The following is a 27,761-nucleotide window of genomic DNA, read 5'->3' as shown; positions in this document are numbered from 1 at the left end:
AGTGCTCAAAGTGCAGAACATTTCCACTCAGGTGTTTTTAGGACACAGAAAGAAAGGGATCATGGCAATCATTTCAAATCAAAGTATTAGGTTGGCTCATGTGAGAGCTGGAGAACCATCGACTTTAATATTAGCCTCACCATTCAGCCACTTTAAGGTATGAAAGTAAAGGGAGGCTTGAACAAATGTTAGGCTCCATTTGATTATTTGCTTCTGTGTGTTCAAATTGAAACAACCATGTACCTTTTTACACCTCTTTAACCCCACTTAATGTCTTCTATATTACAGGCTTGCAGAATTCATCTTATTTCACCATGCATCACCTCCAACTTCTACACCTGAACTGAGGGGCTGGTATACTGTTTATAATGTCCTATATCTGTCTAAAATGGCAAAATGCTGAGTGCAGATTTATCAAATATCCTTGTATGCAGCCTCATCTTAGGTTACTGATTAAATAAAAGAGAAAAAGGGAATGAAAAAGTGATGGAAGAGAAAATAACAATAATAAAAACAAAGACAAATGGTCAAACCACTAACAGTACAAAGCTATGAAATCAATTAAAGGTCAAAGAAAACAAGGGGCTTTCTTAGAAGCATTTAAACCATGTACAATCATCTTCTTCCCTGAGCCTTTGCAGAGGGCTGTTATTAAGTCGAGCGTATGATTTTTTTTCCAACCATGGTGCCTGGACGCCTAATGAACAGGGCTCCCACGGTTAACAGATACTACTGTTACAAGAAACATATTAAAATTGCTTGATGATTTCAGCATGGCCTGTTTTTTAAATCATCGGCACACTAGTACATTACCAATTGTTGGTTTAAGCTGCTCACATAAAGGTTTCTCGTGCTCATTAGCAACTAAATAGATATCTAACTGCAGGCATTCATTGTTTTCCCCACCTCAGTAGCTTGAATGCACAGAAGGAGGGAACGATGCTATTGCCACTTTGGATTAATAACAAACGCAGCATTAACTTTTGTACTGCAGTGATACCCATAAATAACTTGTTTAAGCAGGGAAACATAACCTCTAATTTGGTGTTATCTAAAGCCAAGCATTTGTCAAAGTAAGCAGAAGGAATGAAGAAGACACAACAGTACAGACATTTCAATGAACCCGGCGAAGCCTAAACCGGTGAACAAGACAATAGTGTGTTCACCCTGCTGGGAAAGGAGCAGTGAGGCAAGGGTAAGCTTACTGAACACTGACAGTAATCGTATCTGGATCTCTTGACTCTTAAGTGGTGTTTCTTCACTTCAACTTCACTGACGCCCTCTCTGAAAGTAGGGTTTGAAATGTTAGCCTGATTGTTTCAAGCATGTCTTAAATGTATGGTATAGGATAAAAAGCCTGATTCTATTTCCACTAACAGACCTCCCTAATTTTTATTGGATCATGGAGTAGTGTAAAGTCCCTCTGAATAACATCCGCAATCAACATTTGATGCCTCATCCTGTGCTTGTTTCATTAACATTGCATCAGAAAAAATGCTATCTGAAACACAAGATAACATTGACAAATAAGCAGGACTGACGTTAAGGTAATAATGAGGATGTTGAGAATGTAAGACCAACTGCGCAGTGCATTTGTGATGATAGTATTGACAAGTAGCACTTCAAAATAAAAAGCCATTTGTCAAGTGCTCACATAGGTTGCAACCCCAGAGAATGTTAAAGTGTGCAATACAGCAGTAGTAGTCCTGAAATGGCGTAGATCAATGAGTTTGCTGGGGCACAAATCATAAGCCGCACAGACTTACAAAAGCTTGCAGAGGCCAGGACAGAGTGTGTGCTGCTCTGAGCTAACACAAATACACATTCAACTTCTCTGGAAGACTCAGCTTTGCAGGGCAGCACCAAGGGAAAGGGCATATTTGCTTAATGCTGTCCCCCAATGAAGCAGAAGCATAGTTTGTTTAGGACTGTCATGGCCTTATACATATTGATAATCATACACTTATAGCGTTGGTAATAAACTATCTTTGTCACAGCACTCACGCGTAGAGGAACAGGATGGATTAGCCTGGGTAATATTTTCCACTTTCTTGGCCATATTTCGCACCTGCTTTGTGAAAAACCAAGCCAAACTCGTTGCATATTTCGCAAACCACATATGGTGTTGTATTAACATTTGGAGGTAAATCCAGAGTTATGAAGCTGCAGGAGCAGCACTTGGGGGCCCAATGCAGCAAAACAACTTAATATCACTCGCTAATCTAGTTGCGGGTGTTCAGAAGAGCAGAGCTCAATTAAACCAAATTGGCTATCACACAGCTATTCAAATTACTTTAGAATCAAACGCTCACAAACTTAATTTGCTTACCTGGGCAGAATTTCTCTCTTCCTTTCCAAACCCTCCCTCCCTGCTACCACACCAAGACACTGAAGAGATGGGAGGAGCTGAAATAAAAATGAATTTGCATTTATATCAGCCTGGAAGATGAACAAAAATGTGATCAGGGTCTGTGCTTTTCCCAGGGCCTTAATCAAAGTTTTTGATGCGATGACACACACATCGTGAGAAGATGCCTGGATAGTATCTCAAGAGAGGGCCAAGGTAACCAGTTGTTAATGTACTGCCCACGTTGCAATTAAGCACCAATTAAAACCACCGGTTGTGTGTCGGACATCTTACCAGACTCTTCCCGGATTATAGCTCACTTCTACCTCTCATAAATTGCATTTAATTTAGTGGTTATAGTGCAGAACATCAAAAGTAAGCTGTGTGGAGGACTGAAAGAAAAACTATTAGAAAAGACATAAACTTTGCATTTTATGGAAAATATTGAGCTTTTAATGAAAAGATGTCGAACCAGATTTATTTTGAACATTTAAGGTTCACTAACAAAGATAATTATTCATTGCTTCTGTTTAATGTAGCATTGATACGATATCTATCATATACTGTGTGTGTATCTGTTGATGTGGGTGGCAATGTCTTACTGCGATGAATAAAGTTGTATTAGACTACATGACCATATGGGTGCAAAAGTTGTTTTGTTTTGGGGCTATCAGTAAATTATTATTATTATTATTGTATATAAACTGTCACTTTTCTTGAATGGAATTATTTAAAATTGGAAGCAATGTCTTCATTACTGGTATGATTATTTATTCCTAGAGAGAGAATCATCAGTCTTCCCCTGTTGTTGACACTGCACAATGCTGAGTAAGCCTCTGCATCTTAAACCCCTGCAGCTGCTTTGAGAACCTAAATTGCATTGGATTCATATTTTTCTCTCAAACTTAAGAAAAATGAACCATTAAGTAGTGTGCTGGCTGGATTAATCACAAAAAGTTGATTCCAGATGTTCCCTATACCTAACAGATGTGTTGCTGAAGTTATCGTCTATGACTTTCATTAGAAACAACACAAATCAGACAAAGTACATTTCATTCTATAGATCCAATTAACAGAAGTTTACTACCATACATTTCAATTCAAATATAACATATGTATTCTAAAAAGGTTCTTCCTCTGTCATCACAGCCCAAGACTGACAATGTAGCAAGTTTGATGGCTCTTCCTCAATTGTTTACTTCTGTTCACATTGTCTCTCCCTTTTGCCACATACCTTTGTTTTCACTGTTCTTCTTGTTTATTATCTTCCTGTCTGACTGTATATCTCAATGGTCCAGTGGAGTGGAGGATAAGTCAAACCACCCAATTCAGTTTTTAAAGATTGGGTGTATTCCTTCTCCATATCATCTCTTTCTGTATCGCCTTCTCTATATCAGCAGAGTCTCTGGGCGACTGAAAGCAGGTCAGATCAAAACATCCCCTTTCATATCCAATCTGACTATTTCTCTGTTGACGTTATCTTTGTCTTTGTCTTGTTTTGTCCATGGAACTTCTTGTGTTTTTGTGTGACCATCTTTTATCTGTGTCTTTGTGTGGCTTTCTCTGTCTCTACGGTCCAGAAGATGGGTATCATTCAAATCCAGTATGAAGTGAGCCGCCTGTTAACCGAGCACAGAGCATCTGTGGCTGGGGATAGAAGGCCAGTTGAGGCTTAGTGAGCCTGCCACTGACGACTAGAGGTTCAAGGTTCTTTATTGTCAATCTGACATAGCTACAAAGTAATTATGTAGTTGAACATCTTATGTCACAGGCTTCTCCAACAATGCAACATAATAACATAATAACAATAAGAGCAAGAGCAATACAAAAAGGAAAATAGTTATAAAATAAAGTGATGATGTGGAATAGTGCAGTACGAGTCTATATACAAGTTATTGGAATGATATATATATATATTAGGTATTAGATACATATTATTGAGCAGCTGAAGAATGTTTTGAAGTTGTTTCAACAGTTCAATTTTTTAACAGTCTCACTGCAAGCAACTGTCTCCGAATCTTCTTGTCCTTGCCAGGATGCTGCGGTAACGTCTGCCAGACGGCAACAGAAAGAACAGTTTGTGGCTGGGGTGATGGGGGTCTTTGATAATCCGTAGTGATTTCTTCCTGAGCCGCTGGGAGTAAAGGTCCTCCATGGATGGCAGCTCCGTCCTGGTGATGTGCTGTGCAGTTTTCACCAGCCTCTGTAAAGCTTTACGATCGAGGTCGGTGCAGCTGCCGTACCAGGCCGTCATGCTGCCAGTCAGGATACTCTCTATGGTGCACCTGTAGAAGTTGCAGAGTATCCTGGAATCCATTTTGAACCTCCTCAACCTGCGGAGGAAGAAGAGCCGCTGTCAAGCTTTCTTGGTGATGGTGGTGGTGTGAAGAGACCATGTCAGGTCCTCGGTGATGTGGACCCCAAGGAACCTGAAGCTGCTGACTCTCTCCACCGTAGTCCCATTGATGGCGATGGGGGCGTGTCCCTCTCTCTGCTGCTTCCTGTAATCCACAATCAGCTCCTTTGTTTTGCTGATGTTGAGATGGAGGTTGTTATCCTGGCACCAAGATGTCAGGTTTTCGACCTCCTCTCTGTACGCCGTCTCGTCATCGTCTGTGATCTGGCCGATGACGGTCGTGTCATCAGCAAACTTCACGATGGTGTTGGAGCTGTGTGTGGCCACGCAGTCGTGAGTGAACAGGGAGTAGAGGAGAGGGCTGAGCACGCAGCCTTGAGGGGCACCGGTGTTGAGAATCAGGGTGGAGGATGTGATGTTTCCCACCCGCACTGCCTGGGGTCTGCCCGTCAGGAAGTTCAGGATCCACTCACAGAGGGCGCTGTTGAGCCTGAGGTCTCTGAGCTTGATGGCCAGCTTGGAGGGCACAATGGTATTGAATGCTGAACTGTAGTCAATGAACAGCATTCTCACATATGTGTTCCTGTTCTTCGGGTCCAGGTGTGAGAGGGCAGTGTGGAGGGTGAGGGCTATGGCGTCGTCTGTGGACCTGTTTGCTCTGTAGGCAAACTGCAGGGGGTCCAGAGATTCAGGGAGGGAGGAGGTGATGAATGATTTGACTAACCGCTCAAAGCACTTCATTATGATGGAGGTGAGTGCTACTGGGCGGTAGTCGTTGGGGCAGGTGATTATTGTCTTTTTCGGGACAGGAACGATCGTTGAGTGTTTGAAGCATGTGGGGACTACAGACTGCAAGAGGGAGGAAACTATAGAGGGAGGAATATTTGCTAATTCATGTCCTTCAATTCCAGTATGGGCTGTTATCTATAAACATAGCACACTCAGTCCCATCTTTGTGGATTCTGTATGATGTCAGTTACATTCTATCAAAATGTCTAGTCTGCTTGTTGAATGGCTCATTGATGAACTTTGAATCTGCTTTCAATGGTCTCAATGCAAGTCTTTCTGTGCCTCGTTCTCCTACAACCAGACATGACATCTCAATAGAGAACAGTTGGCTTTAACTAGTTTAAACCTAAAGTGAGTTGACGGCACAGGAAGTGGGAGAAGATTGTGATGTGGCGAGTGTTGAGAAGATCCCATCTTTTAAGATTGTGAATTTGATGTGCAGGCTATACTTTGTGACTGTAGAGGTCAGCACAATGTAACGTATGGAGGATGTGAAGTCAGGAAAGACATGTAGAGTTTTAGAACAGTAACAAAGGAGGCAGAAACAGGGAAGAGAGTGCAAAGACAAAAGGAGAGTATAAAGAAAATCAAGAAAATCTCACAATCAGGAACATAACAAAGAGTGTAGATAAACTGAATTACTGTTCGTGTAAATAATTAGCCAAAGACAAAAGAGTGAAATGACAAAAAAAGTATTTACAAGAGAGACGTTTCCAACTAAAACTTTCATAAAGTGCTATGTTTTGCCAAAAAGACAAAATAGACTGTTCCCATTGCGGAAAATAATTGACCGAAGTAAGAAAGTGTTGAGGACATATATATCCAATTAATTAATTTGTTATTACATTACATTATTGGTTTGTGGTGTTGCAGCAGGTCCCTTTGGAACAACTGCAACATCAGCATTACAAGTTGAAATGCTGCTAGAAATATGAAGGATACAGCTTTTATCATTAAACCTGGGGAAAGGAAAGGGTAGCAAAAAGCTTTTAATGTACCAAGAAACAGAACTCGAAATATATCAAATAAACAGCAGTCCAACCTTATGGTGTTAGGTGGTTATGGTGTTAGCCATACAACCTACCGTAGATTTGACAATAATCACAAAGGAAAAACAAAAAAGGAGTGTTTTCATCATTTGAATAGAGTAAATTATACATAAGAAATGTATATACAGATGCTTTGAATCAATCAATAAAAGGCAATTATTTAAGCGTTACAACGGATTGAAGAGGCCATTGAGAACATTGTTGGTTCATATTCAAGTCAGTTTGAGATACCAAGCAGATCAGAGATGTTGATGTAGTTGAAACCGTCATAAAACAGGATTTCAAATGATGGTATTGGGAGTGTGCTATCTCCATGGATACCAGCACATATTGAAATCAAAGGAAATGAATTAGCAGATACTTTTGAAAAAGTAGCCACCGCAATTTATGGAGTGCAGTAAAAAAAGTTAGAAAAACAACTTATCTGGATCTCAACTAAGTAAACAACCACTCATTTATTATTTAGCCTAGAGATGTGGATTTTCACACATGAAAAGGCTGGGAGGTAACATTTGATAGAGAAATCTAATCTTTTGGTAACTTTGCTTTAAACATTTTGCTAACAGAGCAAAGCTGTTTTATTCCATCAATGACACAGCATCACACAGTTTCTGTTTGGTGGAGCGTCCTCAAGCAGCTTTACTGATGGTAAGCCACCAAGGGAACATTAATAAGCAATTTTCTGGTATTAGGAACCCGTAACCCAAAGGCCAACATGATACCAACTGTTCATTCTGTGTTGCATTTCCTCAGGGGCAGAATAATTGGCTACTGACCCTTTCATTGGATGAATTAAAATTACAATGAGTTGGAAATGATATCATAGAAACAAGCTAACAAATAATAACAAATCAAAATAACACTTCAGATTCAGTTTCAAAACCACAGCGCATGGTAAAAGTAAACTAAAGTAAAATTATATCCCAAGTGCCTCTCTTTGCAATTACTTTTTCAGTGTTATGTATTATGTTAAAATGTTGTTCAAACTATCTTTACAAAGATTGCAGACGCCCCATCTCCTTTGCAACCCTTTCTTTAGAATGGACCTTGGAGATCCTTTGCCAACCAAAGTTTCAAATAATCCATCTGTTATTTCAATTTTCATACAAAAAAAGTTACTTTTTGTATTTCAACTTGGTGCCAAAAGGTGGATGAAGACAATGATATAAGTGGCAGTTCACTAAAGTGTGTTATGGTATTCATAGCTGGAAATGCTGAATCATTGCCCGCTCATGCTGAGGTACCGAAATCTTTTTGTTGTCTTGAAAATGTCCCATACCACTCTTATGTCTGCTTCCCTTGGATCGAATGAATATACTTCATATGTCAACATTTCAACATTGTTATCGGAGCACTTATGCTTAAGACCTTACCATTTCTTTGGTTAAAACACGGCATTTACTCTTTCAACCAGACCTCCAACAATGACCTTGCCAAAGATGACAGGTGATGTTATACTGATGTGTCAGTCATGTTCCATGTACCAGTCTGCCTTATCAAGTATTCATATTTCAAGCATTCAATCGCATACAATTTACATAACTAGTGTGACTAACCTTTCATAAAGATCTAATATAAAGCCCACCAGTAATTCAAATTAGTTGCATATACTAATTCAAGCAAAGATAGTTCGTAGTGTAAGTTGCCATTTCTTTGTTCTAAAATCGGCACACATTATTGTCCTGCAAAGAGATGTTGATTGCTGTAGTCTTGCTTTACCTGTCTGTTTGACAGTTTCAGTATCATCTGACTTCACTTGATCCTTGTTCATGTAACTGTACTTTGTCTTTGATGACATGTTTACTGCATTCTGCTTTGAACAAGGTGAAAGAACTTCACATAGTTAATCTGTCATCTTTGTGGTGGTTTTGAAACTTGCGGATGGCACCTTTCACATTCCCCGCAGTTATTTGTCTTCACAGATCACTGCTCGTGTGTCAGACTCTCCTTGTTTCGATACACCCACACAGTATTATCAGTACTGCTGGAGACATTGATCAAACCACAATTTAAACAGTGTCTGTGTGTGTTAGGGGGTGGGCAACTTTAATTGCAGGGCCAGACTAGTTGACACTGTGACAATAATATATTTTAAGGCGACCCGACATGATAGATGAGTCAGATCCCTGTAGGATATTACCACTTTTCTTCAGTGCCTCCATTCATCCATCTCTTTCCGTCTCAACATGGTGCTCCAATCCTCTAAATACTGAAAGGTTGGCACCCTTTTAAAGTTTGCTTAATTTTAACACCTGTCATTTTTGTTGTTCTTTTTTTTTATGGCTGCTGACAGTAGTTTGCATTGGAGCTGGTTTTGTGACAGGGACACATTCATCATGTAATAAAGTGATGCAAGCTGTTACATGCCACAATGAAACTCAGCGACTCAGTCCTGTACAGCAGTGAAGAGGAAGTGTTGCTATTTCAGCATCGTTTCTATGGCTTCAATGCCAATAATGTTTTTTTAGAGGCACATATGATTAACTCTTGCTGGTACAACTGTGGTTTTTTTATGTGTTTTTATGTGTCTGTGTGTGAGAGAGAAAGATAGAGGACAGTTCTACTGTAGTTTGTTGCTATTGTGAGGAGGATTTGTTTTTTTAATGATATTTTATTTCTACAGAACAGCAAGTCTTAAAATGATTTAAAGATATTGGTTAATTCTTCGTGCTGTGTTTATGTGCATGCGTCTACATAAGCTTTTCTACATATGGACACCTTGTAGCAGCATTACAAGTTCACATTTAATAATGTCTGCAGGGCTTAATTCACCCAACCTATGAAGGTAAAACAAATTAGATACAGAAACAGTTATTCCCCAATTATATTTCAGAAACCTGCAATTTGAATGTGTTCCCTGCTGGCATTTCATCTCATCACGGCATGTGTGCAAAATTAAGACGAGCAAGGGCTCAGATTTAGAACACATTTATTCCATTTGAACATGTAACAAGCATGTTAACTATTGATAACATTTATCTGCATGTTCTTTTACGGTCTTTTACTGCCACCTATTGTTAAGGAACAGGACAACTGTCACTTACATAAGGTATCTTGAACTTAAAAACTAAAAAGGAGTTAGTACATGTTTAAAACAAACAAAACATTATTAAAACAAATGATTCAAACTATCGACAATGCATTGCTTTCTTAATTGTTACAGATCCTTTGTATGTACTTTCTAAAGCAAAGCAATTTTTAAATACAATATCACAACACATTATGTCTAAAACAGGAATTGTTCAAACTTCCATGAACAAAAGTTAGAAAATGAATATTTGTTGGTGTACAGTAAAACAAACGATTAACATAATATTGGTAGAACAAATGAAGTATGGGTTTTCAAAGTAAATGTCATTCAAAAAGGTTATGGTGCTTACAGTCATGTTTGAAGGAATCCCTCCCATGCAGTCCAGCATGAATAAAGGGGTCATGACAGTCAAATCATGACCTTTTTCAACCATCAAAACATCTGCACTGTTTAGGCAAGGACAGACTTCTCTAAGATGGCTCTCAGAAGTCAACTTGATCAAAGTTGAGAAGGTTGTTTGCTTCAGACCAAGCAGGGTGCTGTGCCCCATCCATCTCTGAGGCGACTTGGTTGCCACCTGCCAGTGCGTGATTTTCCCCACCAATAGTGGCTGCACAATCCGCGCAGCGTCGACTCTCCACAGCCCCTCCACACTCAGTTATGACATAGACATGGCCATTAGGACATTTGTACCAGTGTCCAGGCGCTATTTTCATAGCAGAGACGATCATCTTTCTCTCTTCCTCACTGATCCCCAAGCCTGAGGGAGGAAGTTTGCTGTCTAGCTCCTCCATGGCTTCTTTCACTCTGTCTTGATCTTGCTCAGTGAATGGACCAATCCTTTCCAAAACCTCTCTTATTGTTTGTATCTCGGAATTTATTTTGTCAGTTAGTTTTCTTATGTCTGCCTTGTGGCAACGGGCGTTGAGTTCAGTCAGGAAGGTGAGCCTCTGTAGCTCTCTCTGCAAATCAAAGACCTGCTGGTCTGAGAATTTTTGGCGCCAGTTATTGAGCCAGCGCACAAACTCCACAAAATACTCTCCTAATGTCTCGCTGTTCAATTCCGACATATTTCCCTTTTGGATCTTCTTCAGCTTTGCAATTCTGATTAGGAAATCCATCTTGTTTTCCAGCACCCACAGATCCTTTGCTGTGAGATAAGGTTGTACCAGTTTAACAGCCATGTATTCCACATGGTCATGCATTTCATATTGAAGAAGGTTGCCTTCCCACTGATTTTGAAGGGCCTGTCTGTGCTCTTTAATGTCCACCCGACGTCCGTTTATCTTTACTTTGACCATCTCTATTTCAGCGAGACAGCGGTTGATGTGAGATCCATAGCGTAGATTCTTGCGAATCGATGTTCGACACCTGGGACATTCCTTCAGTTTTATGGCCACCTGCTCAGCTTCATTTGCCTGCTGTTTGTCATCCATCTCCATGTACTGGTCCATGGCTGTGTATTCAACAATGTGTCCACAGTCTTCTAGCTGAATGAAGTAAGCGTCAGGCTCATCCTCAGTGCCGAAGAAAATCTCTGTGACCACATCGTGATGACAGATGCGACATTTGCTTGGACATTTGTCTCCACACAGACCTATGCAAGGGTGGCCGCAATCCAGGGTGCTGGCACAGGGTTGGTTGCATGGCAGACGGTCGCATGGCTCATGGCAAAGCTTACTGCAGCTTAGGTGAGGGCACTGCCAGGCACAGGGCTCAATGCACGGAGCACAGGGCTGTCCACATGGCTTCATACACTTGCTGTGCACGCAGCAATTCTCACATGGTTTCAGACAGGGGGGGCAATCACTTGTGCAGGGCTCCATGCACTTGTGAGAGCAAATCAGGAGCCGATCACACTTTTGAGAACATGAGTAATGGAACCGTCCCTGATTACACTTGCCACAGTTACCCTTACAGGCATGGCCGCATTTTAGCTGCTCCACACAAGGGGTCCTACATTGAGGCTTGTCTTTGCTGTCATTGTAAAAGCATTCACCTTGCTGGCTGTGGCCGCACTTCAGTGTTAAGGTGACCTCCTGTTTGCAATAACTTGTGCATGGTTCTCCACAGAACGAAACACATGGATGTTCACAGTCGAGCAGCTTTTTGCAAGGCTCCTGGCATACAAATGTCTCCGGGTCCTGGTGGCAAGGAACCATCTGTGTGTGTTGACACCGGGGTATGATCTTCTCCACCTTCACTATACATTTCTCTGGGCATTCTTTATAGCAGTCAAGTGGGCACCTGTGTCCCAGATCACACATAGTTTTCTGGCACTTCTTATGACACTCGTACTTCTTGTGCTCCGGGTCGTATGGATGGCAAACCCTTGTGCAAACATGGCCACAAACCAAACGGAACTCGCAAGGCTTTTTGCAGCCTCCCTCAGGGGCTTGTTTGAAATCATCAGCACAAGACGCTTTGACCTGTCGATCTGGATGATTCTGACAGTACAGGGTCAAAGCATCCCCAATCTGGTCGCTCTGCCTCAATGTGTGGAAGATGTTGCTCCAGAGTTGGACTTTGCCCAGCATTTCACTGTTGCCAATACAGTAGAGCCCTTTCTTGGCACGAGACAGGGCTACACAGACGCGATTGGGAATGTTCAAAAAGCCAACCTTGCCCTGCAGGTTGCTGCGAACCAGAGACAACAAGACAATGTCATTCTCTTCTCCTTGGTACTTGTCAACGACGTGCACTTTGACCCCTGTGAACTCTTTGGCAGGCATGAGGTTGCGCAGGCAGTGCAGCTGTCCGGTGTAAGTTGTGAGGATAGTAATCTTTTCTGGTTCGTAGTCCTGAAGAATAAGATAGCGGCAAAGAGCGACTACGAAATTAGCCTCATGTTGGTTCTGATGGCTTTTCCCATCTTGGATCTCCTGTTCTCTGTAGTTGTGCTCCACAAAGAACAGATTGGTACTCAGGCCCTGTAAGACAGAATTTATGAAAAATAGTCTGTGTTACTCTTTATGTATCATATTATTTATCATATTTTTTTTCATCTTGTATACAGAAAATATTCTGTCCTAATCGTGCAAGGACTTATAAAGAAAATATATTTATGAGTCAAAGAGACTGGCAGATACTTTTTTCTCATTGCTAGCAGGTAAACAGATGCAAAGACAAACAAGCAGAATGGAGACTCAGCAGGAGATCAAATAAAATACGCACCTTGATGTTTTCGTAGTCAAACACAGAGGGATGGTTTTCCAGCTCTTCGTAGATATGTGGGGTCAGAAGACGGGCAATTTCTGGCCTCATACGGTGCTGGAGAACAAACCAAAACATAAACACAGATAAACACAGGCAATCACATTTAGATATGGAAGAATACATCCAGGTACAAACATAATAATTCAAGTGTAATGCTTGCATCTTGTTTTTAACCGACTTGTCTAAACATGTCTATATTGTATTACTGAATGGATCCTGTAATGTAATAAAACATTAATAAACAGAGAAACACAGACCTGATAGTCAAGTCTGACATAAGGAAGTCCCATTTTCACCAGCCTTTCAAACATGGACATCTCCAGGTTGTGGTTCCTTGCAAGTTCGTATACTGTGGCACTGGGGCGCAGCTAAGGAACAAAAAAAACAAAAAAATCATATGCTTGAAACACTTCAGTTTACATTACTTATTTTTATAGAAAAGTTGAAAATAATGGCTTGTTTTTTATTTTCTGTGCAAGCTGAGAAACTGTGGTCGATTGTTGCATAACGGAGAGATTTGTTCGGCTAGATATACGCTTTTATTATCAATATAGCATTTTAATGCAAGATTTGTCATCGCTCTAAACCTTTTCCAGCTTTTGGCTTTTTCCATCCAGCGGTGATTAAGTTCATTTGGCAGGTTTAATGCCCTATATTAGCATATTTAAAGAGCTCTAGATCATAAACACGCAAGTGAAGAATAGAGGGATGACTTTCATGGCTACATGCCTAATGTGATAAGACCATTTTGCAGTTATGTAAATCCTAAAGAATACTTAATACAACGTTCCTAGACCCAGGTGAAATCAACCATCTATATAAAAGTAAGGCTAGAAGCGATAAACATGGCCTGCTTTCGGTTTTTTATTGTTTCTGGATAGGAATATAGAATGTATGTGAGTACGTTTTTTGCGCATTTGTGTGTGTATAGTTGTTGTGTGTGTGTTGGTGTCTATGTGTAAACCTAACTTGGCTTGAGGACAGAGTGTGATTGTGCATGTATGTGGGAGGGGTGTGGGGGAGGAAAGACAAATTCCAGTATAAATGTGAAGCATTGTGTTCTGCTTGATTCAACACCAAACCTGTGATTAATGAACAGTGTAACAATGCCAAAGCCTATTTTAGTCAGAAAGTGTGATCCATTTACCTTCATTACATGCAGATTCAAGTTTGGCTTCCATAAAAACAAAGCTTTACACTTGTTTTCGAAAAACAAAATAAAAATACAATCAAATGGCTTTAAACCCATAACACAAGCTAGCAATAGTTGTGCTATTAAATATCAAGTTGTGTCATCAGAATATCAACTTTTTTAATTTGTTTTTCTTTATTAATAATAATAATAATAATAATAATAATAATAATAATAATAATAATAATAATAATAATAATATTTTGTTAAAAATGCTTCAAAGAGAACAATCAAATAAAAACCCATAATTAATGATAAAATAAATGTAGGACCAAATAAAAGAATTGACTACTTCTCAGGTATTCAATGTTACCTCCTGATTAAATCAAAGTATATAATATCTCATCTTGTTGTTCGCCACCACCTGCACTAATTGAATAGCACAGTGGTTTAAAGTGAAACATCTGATATACTTTATTATTCATTTATTCATTTCTGCATATTAAATTGCACCCACTTGTATAAGACAGTGAAAGGAGCCTTGGGCATAATGTTAAATTACTTTTATATTAATCTGATGTACCTGTTATATATATAGAAAAAAGAAAAAAGAGACATCAAAAGCAATTTTCAAGTTCATCTCTATTTAGAATTCCATTCATATACTTTCAGTGGAATTGTAATGAAGACAGGTTTGCTTGTATATTCAAACGCAGGCATCCATTCATGAATAAACAACACAACAAGCAAATATTAGGAAAAGAGCCGACAGAAGTTATGCAGCAAGAAGAGAGCAGAACAGAATATTGAGTCACAGTAGTTGTGATCGCATTGTGCAGATTGCGAGACAGGCTGCCTGGCCGTATGTCCTTGGCAAGCCCTGACAAGTTGTTATAATAGTCTACTGATGTCCAGCATATCAATCATCAATCTTCTCTTCTCAATCTTTTTTTAATGGCCGTTTCTTTGCCATTTCCCTCAGGGCAACATGCACAAACATACGGACAACCACACAAATACACAAAATCCCTCATGACAGGTTGTCCTTTAAATGTTCAACAAGTCACGCAAATGGGGTTATTTCAGTCAGAGGACGATGGCTTACTAAAAAACAAACTGTTATGCAGTCTAAAGAGATGACACCACTAAGAGTTGAGGGGTCGTACCTGCTGGTGGTCACCGATGAGGATGAGGTGTTGGCATGCTTCGCTCAGGGTGGTGATGGTGTGGGCCTCCAACACCTCTGCAGCCTCCTCTACGATCACCAGTCGGGGACGCACTTTCTGCAGAACTTTGCGGAACTTGGCTGCTCCTGTTGTTGTCATGCCAATGACCTGATGGAAGTTACATGGCTAACTTTAGAATTTTTTTTGTTTTTATTATATTACAACTGGTTTCAATGCTGCCTGCCCTTGCAAACTAGTATTGCTTATTTTACTGCCAGGGCCATTATTGGTGTTCTTTGGGTGGGCCTTTGCCATAGACTACATTTTTTCTTACATGTTCATGTTTCTGAGCCCCTAAATTTGACACAACATGTATTTTTCAAAAGCTCAGTCCACAATAGATGTATTTCACAGGCCATTTGATAAATGTAAAATCCTTGTATTCACTTTCTTGCTGAGAGTTAAATGAGATTCTACAGACTCTCATGTCTGTACAATTATGTAGGGCTAGATCCAGCTGGAAATGGGAAGAAAAGCTAGCCTGGCTCGTAACAAAATCTGACTGTTTTACACATTATATTGTGTTTGTTTAATCGGCATCAAATGTAAAAGTGGCAGCTTGCAGTTTTATGGGGATTCTGTGCCGAACTTTCTCTTGGCTGGGCGCATTAAAGCCTGCCATTCTGTACTTAGTATCATCTTTCACAGTGATCACAGTTGCTTTGTAAAGATTTGTTCCCTGCTAGTTTGCTTGTCAGTAAATTGTATCCCCAGTTCTTTTCATTATATAGAGTAATTGGCAGTGCACAGTGTGAAATTGTGTGGAGGTTTTGCCTTAACAAGGATCTACAGGTGGGACAATATATATGCATGCTGTTCAATACTGCAACTCCACTGTACCGTGGCTCCCTTGAGGAGATGGACGTTCTCTTCACGTTTTATATCAGCCAATCTGTCCACTGCGTTCTGATAGGCCTGTTCAGACCGAAGTGCTCTGGTGGAAAGTGCTACCCTGTAGCGAGCCATCCACAACCTGCAGACATAGGGAAAAGTAATCATAATTTAAACAATGTCACAAACAACTCAATTATACAACCGTAAAACTCTCAATGGGTCAGAAACTATGATGCTTTTGTACTTGATAATACTGTAACTGTAGTTTAACAATTATGGCTAGACATATTATATGTGTCCTAGAAGCAACTTGCCATATTGTTAGTTAAAACAGTCTTTACACATGTTTAAACAAGTGTCCTTACAGTCCTGCTACATGGTTATGTCTTGGCTCTCTGAGGTGAGAGAAACCTCTTAGAGACACGTTCCTTGTAGTTAGTTGACTTAATTATACACACTGGGAATAGACTGCAGGACTTCTACCAGGCTGAGGTTGCTTTGGGTAGGAGGAGGAACAATGAAGGTGGGAAGGAGGACAGAAATGTAAGAAAAGTACTAGGGGAGGAGATGGAACGAAGAGTTGAAAAAGTGGCACCTTGTTAGTGAAACAGCAGCAGACCTACCGATAGAGTCTCCATCTGTCTGGCCGGCTAAGGGTCCAAATATCCAAGACAGCTTTTTCCTCTTCTGCAGTCATGGCCGAGCTATTCCTCAGCTCTCTCATGATTTTGTGCTTCAGCTTTTTCTTCTGGGCCCGTTGCATCTGTACAGATCAGAACCTTTAAACTTCAGACCCTGAGTTTGAGAACTGTTTTAAAGGCAAGCTAATCTGGTAACATTTTTGTTGATCTTTATTTACATTAGAATGTTGACTTCCCTTGGTTTGTTTTGAATCAAAATAAACACTGATGTGATGCTCATACTACAATAATTGGCTGAGAGAGTTAATAGTACAGCTCTTCATGAAAAGAAAAAACAGTAGTGGTTTTAAGAAAAAGGAGGAAAAGACAAACTGTTCTGTTTACATCAATGGAGCTGTTGTAGAGCAAGTGAACAGTTTAAAGTTCCTGGGAAACAGCAACACATATAACCTGACATCACATGTCTCAATCTTGGTGAAAAAGCTTTAAATGGCTGCATATCTCTTAGAAACTGAAGCAGGCAAACTTCCCCAGCCAAGTACTTTCTAACTTTTACAGACGAGCAATAGAAAGTCTCCTTGATGGAAAAATTACAAACTGGCATGGGATTGGCAAGATGTGCCTACAAAGAGCCCAAAAAATATCAAAGGACAAAACCCACGCCAGCCACAGCCTGTCCTCCTTACTTCCGTCTGGCAGGAGATACAGAAGTATCGGCTGTCGTACCAACAGACTGCAGAGTAGCTTTTTCCTCAGGCTGTGAGACTCCTGAACCCTTCATCCAAACTCCACCACAAAAAACTTTTTTCTGGCTTTCTGGCTTATATATAATTTTTTTTATGTAGTATGAGTTATAATTGGTAGGTATGCAATATGGGACTATAAACATATACTTTGGTTTAAAAGGAATACATGTATTCCATGATAAAAACACGGAATACATGTATTCCTTTTAAACCAGTCTACTATTGCTATCTATAATAACAATAGCGTCAATCACTCTTTTTGATTGAATAGGGATTGATATGTTAAACTCAATACAATGTCAAAAATCTTAATTTTACCTCCCATCCTGCCTCGCTCTGCTCAGCCTGTATTTCAGTTTCCTCCAGGTTCATAGCCAGCATCAGATCCTCTAATGCTCTTAAAGTCTCTGCCATTTCGTCTTTCTTTTTGCCATCTCTTCCACCTCTGGGACCAATGTTGTCTTCAACAATCCGCTCCGCCTGGATCAGATCTGCTTCCTCTGGTATATAAAGTAAATCGTCTCCGTCATCCAGCTCCATCTCTTCATCTGCTGCTACATGCAACACATTTCAGGAATAATCATTATCAAAATCCTTTAATTCACCAATACAATACATTTTCACAGTTGTAGTTTTCTTTGGCAACGTTACAAGAAAGGCAAAGTTCCTAGAATACAGAACAATAGTATGGTACGAGAGTATAACTGTGGCCACTTTCTGGTAAAAACTGCCTTTTTTTTATCCTGAAAACATCAGAAAATTGATTCAGTATCCTCAATAACCCTCAAAACCACTCCAAAGATGTCCAAATCGGCAAAGCCTTTTTTAAACTATTGTCCACATAGGCTTTAATGCTAATAATGCTAATTAAGGCTACATAGGCTAATTGTGCAAATGATATGTCTGAATATATGCAAGTAAGCATCCGGCAGTTTCTATGTGGTCGTACTATACATTTCTATCATAAAACTTTAGTGTACTCAACATTTTCGGGTTCACTATGCTGGCAAATAAACTACTATTATACTATACTATTTAGGGTTTAGAATTGTATACATTTGTTTAGCTCTTCACTGTTTCAGCACATTTAGAGACTTCTGAAATGTTTACAAATGGCCATGTATTGATATAATGACAGTATCCCAAAACAGTTATGTTAAGACTTCTAAACACAGCAAGGAATTCAAATGAAAAAAGATCTGTCTTACTAAGGTTATATTTCCATTTCAGCACACATGTGTCACAACAATTGTGGTTATAGTGTAAGTGACTACAGTTCCAAACTTATTGTGGAGGGAATCCTGCGTTATTAAATCGATACATTCACACTAACATTTTGAAGTGCAAGTGAGAAGAAGCCAATTATTCGATACTCTTACACCGTTTCAGAGAAGCACCGAGACCATTAAAGGACTTACCTTCATTTCCATTTGCATTCTCTGTCTCCCTCTGCAGGAAGACAGTGGAACCCAACCCCAACCACTCCATCATCTGACTGGGCTTCTTCTTCTCACCCCAGATCAAGAAACCATCCTGTGTCTAAAAACAATTCAGAAACAGGAACTGATGAGTTTGCACTCTTTTCATCTGTTTGTCTTGCTCACAGATGTGTACACATTTGTATTTCCTCACAGGTTGCTCGCGCAGACTGTCCCAGTGAATGTCTGAAATGAACTCCTGTAGGAAGTCTTCACGTAGGACGCCTTTCAGGGAACACTCCAGCTTCATACTCTCACTCTGGATATCCCTCTCCTGCTGACACAGCTCCTTGTAAACCTGTTGAACATTTGTCAATCAAGTAAAAGTGTCCAAATCATGAACAACATGAAGAGATAAGTATAGCGGTTAGTTTTAAATGAGTGAAAAAAACTTGATGAATGTAATATATTATGAATTATTTAAATCTATTGTATTATTTGATGTATGCTCAACACATTGCTTTAGGCAGGATATAAGTTAAGTGTGGAGCTTCTTGAAACATAAAGCTAAGTTCACACTGTAGGCCAGGCAGCATGAGGAACTTACCTCATTAAATGCAAAACGCAGGTGAGACGGAAGCGAATGTCTGAAGTCAGGTGAGCGGGTCAGCTCCCTTAGATTGAATTGCTTCAGGATCTCACTGTTGCTGCGGCCTCCCACTCTCACTATCCCCTTTGGCAGAAATGTATGAATGCCTAATACACAGAGGCAAAAACAAAAAGCTTATTTGTCTAACATTGCCTTTGTGGGGACACAGTTTGCATCACAAATAATCAAATAAACCTTATCACATGTCTTTGGGATATAAGAGGCAGAGCTTTTAAATCCCAAACCATTAAGAAAACATCAAATGGATCTGACATTATTGGCATCACAGCCTACCTTCGAGGAACTGATCCAGGGCATGGTTAGTGTAACACACCACCAGCATCGGAGTCCTGTCCAATCCATCACTCCACAGTTTCCTATTGGCCAACAGAGCTCGAGCAATCTTGAGTCCAACATGGGTTTTTCCTGAAAATAAGGAAGATGATTGATGAACAGATGTTGTCATTTTTCAAATGTGTGAAATGATGTTATGTTATTTGTTTTCCAAGTCATCCTTTTGACATGGCTTAACAGTGTCTCACCAGTGCCAGGAGGTCCCTGTATGATGGTGAGCTCCTTTGTGAGGGCCAGCTGGAAGGCTTTCATCTGAGAGTCATCCAGCCCCAGCTTCGTCATTTGAGGCCAGGCCTGTGGATTCAGGCTGACAAATGGCTTTAGACTCCTCTTGTGTTGAGGCAGAGCAACGTCCGACAGGTCATAAACATCTTCTAATTGCAGGTAAGCTGGGCGGAACACATCTTTGTTACACTCCACGATGTACCTAGATGGATTATGGAAAGGAATACATTGATTATAAAAAGGTTGAAGAAGTACTCAGATTCTTTACACAAATACAAATTGTATGTCCAGTGCAGAGAAATACTCGTACTTAATTACTCAAGTGAAAAAATATGTTCTCGAATAAGACTACACTTTTAGTACAAAAGGTACACATGCAGAATTGTGTACAATAATTTTTTATATTAATAAATCATAATCATTACTGCATTTAAAATGTATGTGGCAGTTTTTATATATATTCACTGCTTGTTAACTTGTGAATTTCACCAAATAAAGTCTTATCTGTATCCACATTTCATTTTATTAATACGTTTATTTGTATTGATCTTTATTATTTAAAGGTGACTACTAAAAGGTAATAACAAAGTGTAGATTACTTATTCGTACAATATTTTCCTCTGAAATGTCGTGGAGTACAAGAAAAAACATGGAAATACTCTTGGAAACTGGAAAGACAACTATGTACTATTTGCGTAAAAGAAGGATGTAAAGGTGTTTAAATAGGAGTCAATTATCACCGTAAAGTCCACTGCAATAAACCTGAGCTTAATGAGTTTTTAATCTTACAAGTGAGCAACTGTAACTTCTGCTGAACAGAGATAACAAATAGAGAAGACTCATAGCAGTTGGACTGACTCAATAATGTCCATACTGATTAAATGTGTCTAAAGCTGGCTAATATTAGTTAGCCCTCATCAGCTACCCATCATACCAGTGAGTGAGTCATGCTTTAGTAGTAAAACCCCTGAGAGTACTGAATAAAGTAAGGGTGCACTTGGTAATGAAATAAAAAAGCTCATGTGTTTAGTCATGATATGTAAAGGCAAACAGTGGGGGAGCTGGGGAGTTGATCTCAGAATTCCCACAGCTGAAGAGGGGATGTTTTAGGATTTACTAGCAAAAGCCCACTAGGATGCCCTTTTGGCACCACAACATTGAGACAAATTCTTACATTTAGTAACAAAAAAAGACGACTAAAGAAGCGAAACTGTTTTTGAAGTACAGTAATGACTATTCTTTGTTACTGATACCGCCCACTGTGCACTTCTGAAGGAAAAACTGTTTTAAGTTGTTTCAGGTATTCAGGTCTAGGAGACAGATGAGCAACAAAGTGTCTCACATAATAAATGACTTTGTTGTATCTATGAAGGGCACTGGGAGATAATAACCCAACTTCTGAACTCATCCATGCGTGATAGCCGTTTGTGAATACTGTGGCGATATAATGAACTCATGCTAATTAAAAGCGTGATAGCAGAACTTGCTTTGTACCGTTTCTCCCCCCGCTACTCTTTGAAAAATCTCCATTTGAACTTGTTATGAAAGTGCTGTGGGATAGTATAAAAACGGTGACCTTGACAGTAATATGTGGAACTCCTCCAAACACACACCTCTGAAAGGGCAGCTTGTCCTCATTCTGCTCCTGTAGGCCCTCTAGAACATATCGATAGGCCTCAAAGTAGGCAGTGGTCTCAATCATCAGGAACAACTGATCTTTCTGTGAAATAAAATGTATGTTTCATATAAAATGACATACATTGATACATTGTCCTCCCTGCCCCCATCGTGCATGTTAGGAACAAAACAGTCTTGGTTAGGTGTTCATTTTCGGGTCTTGTTTTTTTATATTTTGTCCATTCCATGTATGAGTGAAGTGACTTAATATCAGAAACACCTCTCAGATAGTAAACTGTACATTTTTTTAAATAGTTTGTGTAGATTAAGTGGCTGGAACAAGACTCTAACATCACATATCTTTAACTGCATGCATTTTGCTCCCTTATCAACAACAGTTGCATGCAATGTACCGACTCACCTCCATTTCCGCCAACTTGAACCTGCTCTCTGCAGTAAAGGCAATCTGGACCTGCCCCTTTGCCAGTTCTTTGGGATCCCGATCTGACACGGTGGCTAACAAGAAGCTCTCAAAATCATCACACGACAGGCAGACCAGGGAGCCAAAGATCAGCCTCTTTGAGTTCTCCCAGCGCACAAACTGTAGGATAGATTTTAAAATGCATGCGTTATGTCTTTCCATTTGACATTCAATTAGTAAAATACATTGTATCTGATTTTATAAGTCAAATATCATACTTAATGTTATAAATATCTGAATCCCTCCAGAAACTAACCTTAAGTGGCTGAATGTCAAACTGGACAATGTAGGCAATGCCATTATTTGTGCATTTGGGCACCACCAGTTTTGTGTCGAAATATATTCTGATGTCATCAAAGCGTTTTGTCTTCAGTGGTTTATCACCCTTCTCCATTTTGCTCCGAAGCAAGTGCTGGACCCCCTCACGAAGTGGCCTCACAAAGTCCTCTCTCAGCAGGCGGAAATGTGTGTCGAGGTAGAGGTGAGTGCTTGCGTAGCGCTGAGAGGTGAGGTTGGGTCTGAGGAAGGGCCTTTCTTCCTGATGGAACTCCTCAGGAGTTGGGTAGATGGATATGGTCCTGAAGTCTTGCTGGTCTTCTTCACCTGGGTTAGAAATAGTTTAAGTTCAGTTCAGTTCAACTGTCTGGCAACTTTCATAACATCCCAAAATATGTTCTGCAGTGTTGGCTTGAGAGCTGTGCATCTACATTTTGATATACGTTATATATGTTAGACAAAAAGCTGAACAAACGTTAATGTTAACTCAGCTGGCAGACCCAAAGAACAGTGATGGAGAAACACTGACTTATGTGAAAAGTGAAACCTTCAAATGGTAAGAAACCTTTATTGAGTTTTTTTTATTGGTTTTATTCACACGGTTGTTATGTTTTGGAGAAGATGAGACCTCTGTGGATAATTTGGATACCGATAAAAACAATAAACACTGAAGGAATCTTAACTACTGTAGGAGAAGCCGACTGCTATGAAGGCAATGGTGGTGAAGGCAACAACTCCAATGATCCCCTGCTACTTCACAATATCACCATCTTCATTGATTGTTATAGTTTTGATTGAGAAACCCCTAGTGGGAGAACATTTCACATTGTGCATCTAAATAACAGCAATTCAGTAAATATATCTACAAGAGGCCATTACAGGGTTCTCACCTGCAGTGGGTAGGAGGGCGTAATGGTCCCTGTCTGAGCGCAGGGTCCCATCCCTCGATTTCTCTTGTAAGTGCTTGATGAGGCCCTGAATACTTTCCACTCTCTCCTCAATTTCAGGCTGGATATCTACTCCTGATGTCCTCAGGCTGCAGACGGATGCTGGGATAAGCGTCAGTAGCAAAGTCACAGAATTTACCGAGCTAGCAGGAAAGGTGTTGATGACCTACAGGAATGGGAAAATATTGAGCATAGTTAGTTTATTCAACTACAGGGAGTTCAACCAAAAATATAGAAATTGTTAACAGAAAAAAGTGCAATCAGGCTAAAATAATAAGGTGATAACAATCAGACAAATGTTGTTGTGAAAGTTTAAACAATGGTCGGAGTTCTGTTTGTATCCTTCATCAGAGGCAGCTCTTCTGTGTCTACCTCAGTATTTTCAGTGGTTGAAGAAGTATTCAGATCCTTTATAAAAGTAAAATTACGTATACCATACTGTAAAAATACACCCCGACGAATAAAAGTCCAGCATTAAAAATGTTACCCAAATCACAGTACGTATAATCAGCTAATTGTAATATTACATGTAAAAGTATATTAAAAATAATACATTTAAAAATTAAAGTTATTCAAAATACATTAAAAAAAGGACCAATGAACTTTCTGTCAATCAGCTTGTTGATTCATCAATTTGAGCTGTTTTTGTATAAATTGATGGCTAGTTGAATTTCAACAAATCATCATATTGTGTTTTTTAATGCAAAACCCTTAAATTAAAGTAACTAGAATGTAGAGGTTGATGGTAAACATCGGGAGGTCAAAGTACATACTTCCCTTTGTATTTTAGTGGAATATATTAAAATGGCATACAAGAACCCGCACCCTACAATCCTTGAGTAAATGTACTAAGCTTGAGCCAACCAATGATTATTTAAAGGGACCTATCATGCAAAATGCACTTTTGTACAGTCTTTTTATACATGAATATGTGTCCCCGGTGTGTCAGGGAACTCACCAAGTGTCAGAAAACACAACCCTCTCTCTTTTCCTCCATACCAAAATCTCTAAAAACGGGGCTGCAACGGAGCTGATACAGATTTGAATTTCTCTGAAGTCAGAAAAGGGGTGCTCCGCCTATATGGGCAACTCTCCACCTATCAGGGGGATGAGAGGTTGGGCCACAGCCACGGCCATTGCCCAACCTCTCATTCGCATATAGGCTGTCGGAAAGCTAAATCTCCCCCAGTCTCATCTGTGTTTTTGCCTGCTCTTGCCAGGATGTCTAAGGGAGTTAAACGTTGTGCTGTTGTTGGCTGCAAGAATCGGGACAAGGGACTGCATGCAATGCCATCCCTGGAAAAAGACAAGAATCTGTGGCTAGACTTCATTTTCAAGGGACATGTGCCAGAAGACTCCGGCAGATTTCTGCTTGTGTGTTCTAAACATTTTACCACGGAGATGTTTATGAACTAGATTTTTTTTCGCCGGTCAACATGTCCGTTAAAGTTTAAATCTTCCGGACAAAATTAGAAAAGTGCCGGTCAAAGGTCTTCTTTGTTATTTATTGAGCTTTAAAACAAATGAATAACGACTCTATATAATAATATAAGAATAATACACGGAGGACGTAGCCTCTCTTTTCCTCCCCCTCTTCTGAGAGCCCAGCAGCTGATCTCCCTTTCCTGCAGGGGGGCGTGGTCAGCTGCAGCTCATTTGCATTAAAGCTACAGAATCAGCCCTTGCAAAAACAGGGCTGGAAAAGAGCAAATGGAGCGAAATGAGGCATGGCTAAAATGCATGATCTGTTTGGTATTTTGAAAAAAAAACTTCACAGACATGTTTTATATAGGTATGGCCCTACAATATATTTTTCAAATATAGCATGATAGGTCCACTTTAAGTGCAAACTTACACTCACTGGGCATTTTTCATGTATTATTCATCTTTCAGCTGAAAATAATAACTTATTTTTTCTTTCATTCATTCCTTCCTCTATTTACCTCTGACAGAATAGCCAGGATGTTTTTCAGGTCCTGTGGGTATTGTGCCCTGCGGATGGGGTTGAACTCTGAGCTCATGCCCACCAGATAGCGTGGCAGGACGGTGGAGAAGAAATCGGACTCTTTGATGATGCCAGCCAGGTGCTGCAGAGTGCCTCTCTCCGCTCGGGATTCGAAGGCTTTACTCAGCACCAGGCAGAGGAGTCCAACAAGGTCATTTCTCATTGTTGTCCCACCCAGGAGTTCTCGCAGGACAGGTTTAGAAGACAGGGTGATCGCTACTACAGAGGGATCTTTTTCGGAGAGCTCTTCCAGTGTTTTATAGCTCAGTCCATGACCATGGTGTGCCCCAACTCTACCTGTGGATTTCGATCTCCCTCCATTATGTTCTTGTCTACCTCTCGCACCATCTCTTCTCTCACCCCTTCTACCATCCGCACTATGGTCTTCTCTCCTTACACCAACTTCTGACTCCCACCCTTGTCCTTTGTCTCCTCCTATCCCCCTCCCTCCTACTTTTGGTCTTGCACCCAAATCTTTTCTCTCCCCTCTCGATGCATGTGTTGCTCCTCTTCCTCTGCCTGCGTCTCCTCTGCCTGACTCTCCTCTTCCTCCGTCTCCTCTTCCTCTGCCTGACTCTCCTCTTCCTCTGCCTGCATCTCCTCTTCCTCTGCCTGCCTCTCCTCTTCTTCTGCCTGCGTCTCCTCTTCCTCTGCCTGAATCTGCTGCTCCTCTTCCTCTGCCTGAGTCTGCTGCTCTTCCTCTCCAGCGCATCCCTACACCTCCTCCTCCTCCTCCTTCATCCGTGTCCTCCCTTACAGGTTCACCACTACCATGGTTTAGTGATCTTCCCTGTCTTCTATTTCTGACTCTATGTGCACTTTCGTTTGGGCCAGTATCAGCATCTGGGGGAAGAAAAGTCACTCATATAATGAGACCTTAAAGATGAACACATAGATTGCTGAATTGCCTATGCTACTGTATATTTACCATTGTTTAGTAAGGTCGGTACTTCCATGGCCTTGCATACGATAGTAGCTGAAATATGTGGGCAACAATTTACAAGTCGTAAGAAATTAGAGAATTAAAGTAACAACACATTTTAGGATGATCACACATTTTAATAAAGGATGTGTAATTTATGTTAAATCATTTTTGAAAGAAGTATTCAGGTCTGGTAACATACTCTGTTACATTTGTTGTGCTTAAATTAAGGTACATACGTTAAGTATTAGCTTAAGCTATAACATTAATACTTTATTATTCGCAATTAGTTTATAATTTATTAATTTATGGATTATATTTTGTATCTATGATCCAAATCAGTAACCAGTAACTAAAAGTGTTCAATAAATGTAGTTTGATAAAAGGTAAAATACTTGCATCCAACATATGGTGAAGTCAAAATACATGTAAAACAGAAATTCCCAATAAAGTACAATGACATCAGCATTGTACTTTGTGTAATTGTGAACTTTGTGTATCATAGTCCAATAAAAACAGCTCCAATGTACATGTATAAAATGGCACTGAATGATGATTCACTCCTTAAAAATGCTTAGACTTCACCTTAAGCACTGTGTTCTATTACTGTTCACAATTAGTATCATTATGATTGACAAGGTCATGGGATTGCAACATGTTTATTTGAAAAGAATCCTTTATCATAATAATGTTGAGAGGGAAATGTGCTTGCTATTGCATCTATTGCATTGACCTAACTCAAAGAAAGAGAGTGCCCTCTGTTGGATACAGTAAGGACCTGCACAAAGGTGTGTAAGTTTCTATTTACCAGAAATCGGATGAGAGCTTGTAAAACATAACCTGTCATGGTTCTGATATCGAATTCAGTTTTAGGATTTCATTAAGATCCCCATTAGCTAATGCACAACACCAGCTACTCTTTCTACAGAAAAAACATGTCACTGGCAACAACTAAATAATATTAAAATACAAAATACAATACTTTCCAATAAACATACTACACATGTTCTTAATCATATCCACTTTTTAAACAAACACACATAGGCCTATACATACATACAAACACGTACATTCATACATACAATTCGTTGACACTAAATGTACATACAAAGTGAGATTTTACAAAAGTACATGGTGAGGAAATGCCTTTACAAGTTACAACAAGACAGTAAATGGGCAACGCCTTCAATTTGTTGGATCGAATTTGTTATACCTTCCTTTACATGTTTTATATGCTACGGAATGAGACATTTCTGATAATTTTGCTTCCTTTCACCCCTTGCAGAGAAAAAACTTACCTAGACTGAAATCCACTTGCCACAATGCCACTGAGCTTTATAAAGGAAGCAGGTCCATTTGCTAGCATCACTGCACCTAGCCTTCTCAGTCAGTCGTCGTTTATCAGCTGTGCCACTGCCTTCCGCTCACTGCTCTATTTATATGCGTTGTCACACTTGTGCTTTCGTTTCATCAGAATCAACACCGCATCATTTGCATCAT

General features: G+C 39.9%; 1 protein-coding gene across 2 annotated transcripts; it reads right to left on the bottom strand.

The window, feature by feature from the left end:
* Positions 1-9,453: 9,453 nt before the first annotated feature.
* Positions 9,454-27,761, bottom strand: znfx1 (zinc finger, NFX1-type containing 1). Of its 2 annotated transcripts, none has more exons than XM_034138599.1 (19): positions 27,560-27,761; positions 26,268-26,315; positions 25,278-26,182; positions 23,278-23,500; positions 22,368-22,714; positions 22,052-22,231; positions 21,627-21,733; positions 19,977-20,215; positions 19,729-19,860; positions 19,393-19,541; positions 19,000-19,143; positions 18,786-18,906; positions 17,686-17,918; positions 16,604-16,743; positions 15,987-16,119; positions 15,087-15,254; positions 13,046-13,156; positions 12,747-12,842; positions 9,454-12,502 (listed from the first exon to the last, which is right to left on the bottom strand). In XM_034138599.1, exons 2-19 carry the CDS (start codon positions 26,293-26,295, stop codon positions 10,055-10,057), a joined length of 5,904 nt encoding a protein of 1,967 aa, XP_033994490.1. In that variant the 5' UTR covers positions 26,296-26,315; positions 27,560-27,761; the 3' UTR covers positions 9,454-10,054. The 2 variants fall into 2 exon arrangements, with proteins under 2 accessions (XP_033994490.1, XP_033994489.1); XM_034138598.1 differs by having other exon boundaries at positions 17,686-17,921; positions 27,560-27,760.

This window comes from Trematomus bernacchii, unplaced genomic scaffold (assembly GCF_902827165.1).
Source record: "Trematomus bernacchii unplaced genomic scaffold, fTreBer1.1, whole genome shotgun sequence".
Classification (NCBI taxonomy): domain Eukaryota; kingdom Metazoa; phylum Chordata; class Actinopteri; order Perciformes; family Nototheniidae; genus Trematomus; species Trematomus bernacchii.
This window is presented reverse-complemented; position numbering and strand designations above follow the sequence as displayed.

Coding starts and splice junctions, on each gene's coding strand:
- znfx1 (XM_034138598.1), bottom strand. CDS start 26,295: ATGGAAGTACCGACCTTACTAAACAATG. Junction 19,861..19,976: donor ACAGGGACCTCCTGGCACTG/GTGAGACACTGT, acceptor CCTTATTTTCAG/GAAAAACCCATGTTGGACTC. Junction 18,907..18,999: donor ACAGTCTGCGCGAGCAACCT/GTGAGGAAATAC, acceptor AATTGTTTTTAG/ACACAGGATGGTTTCTTGAT.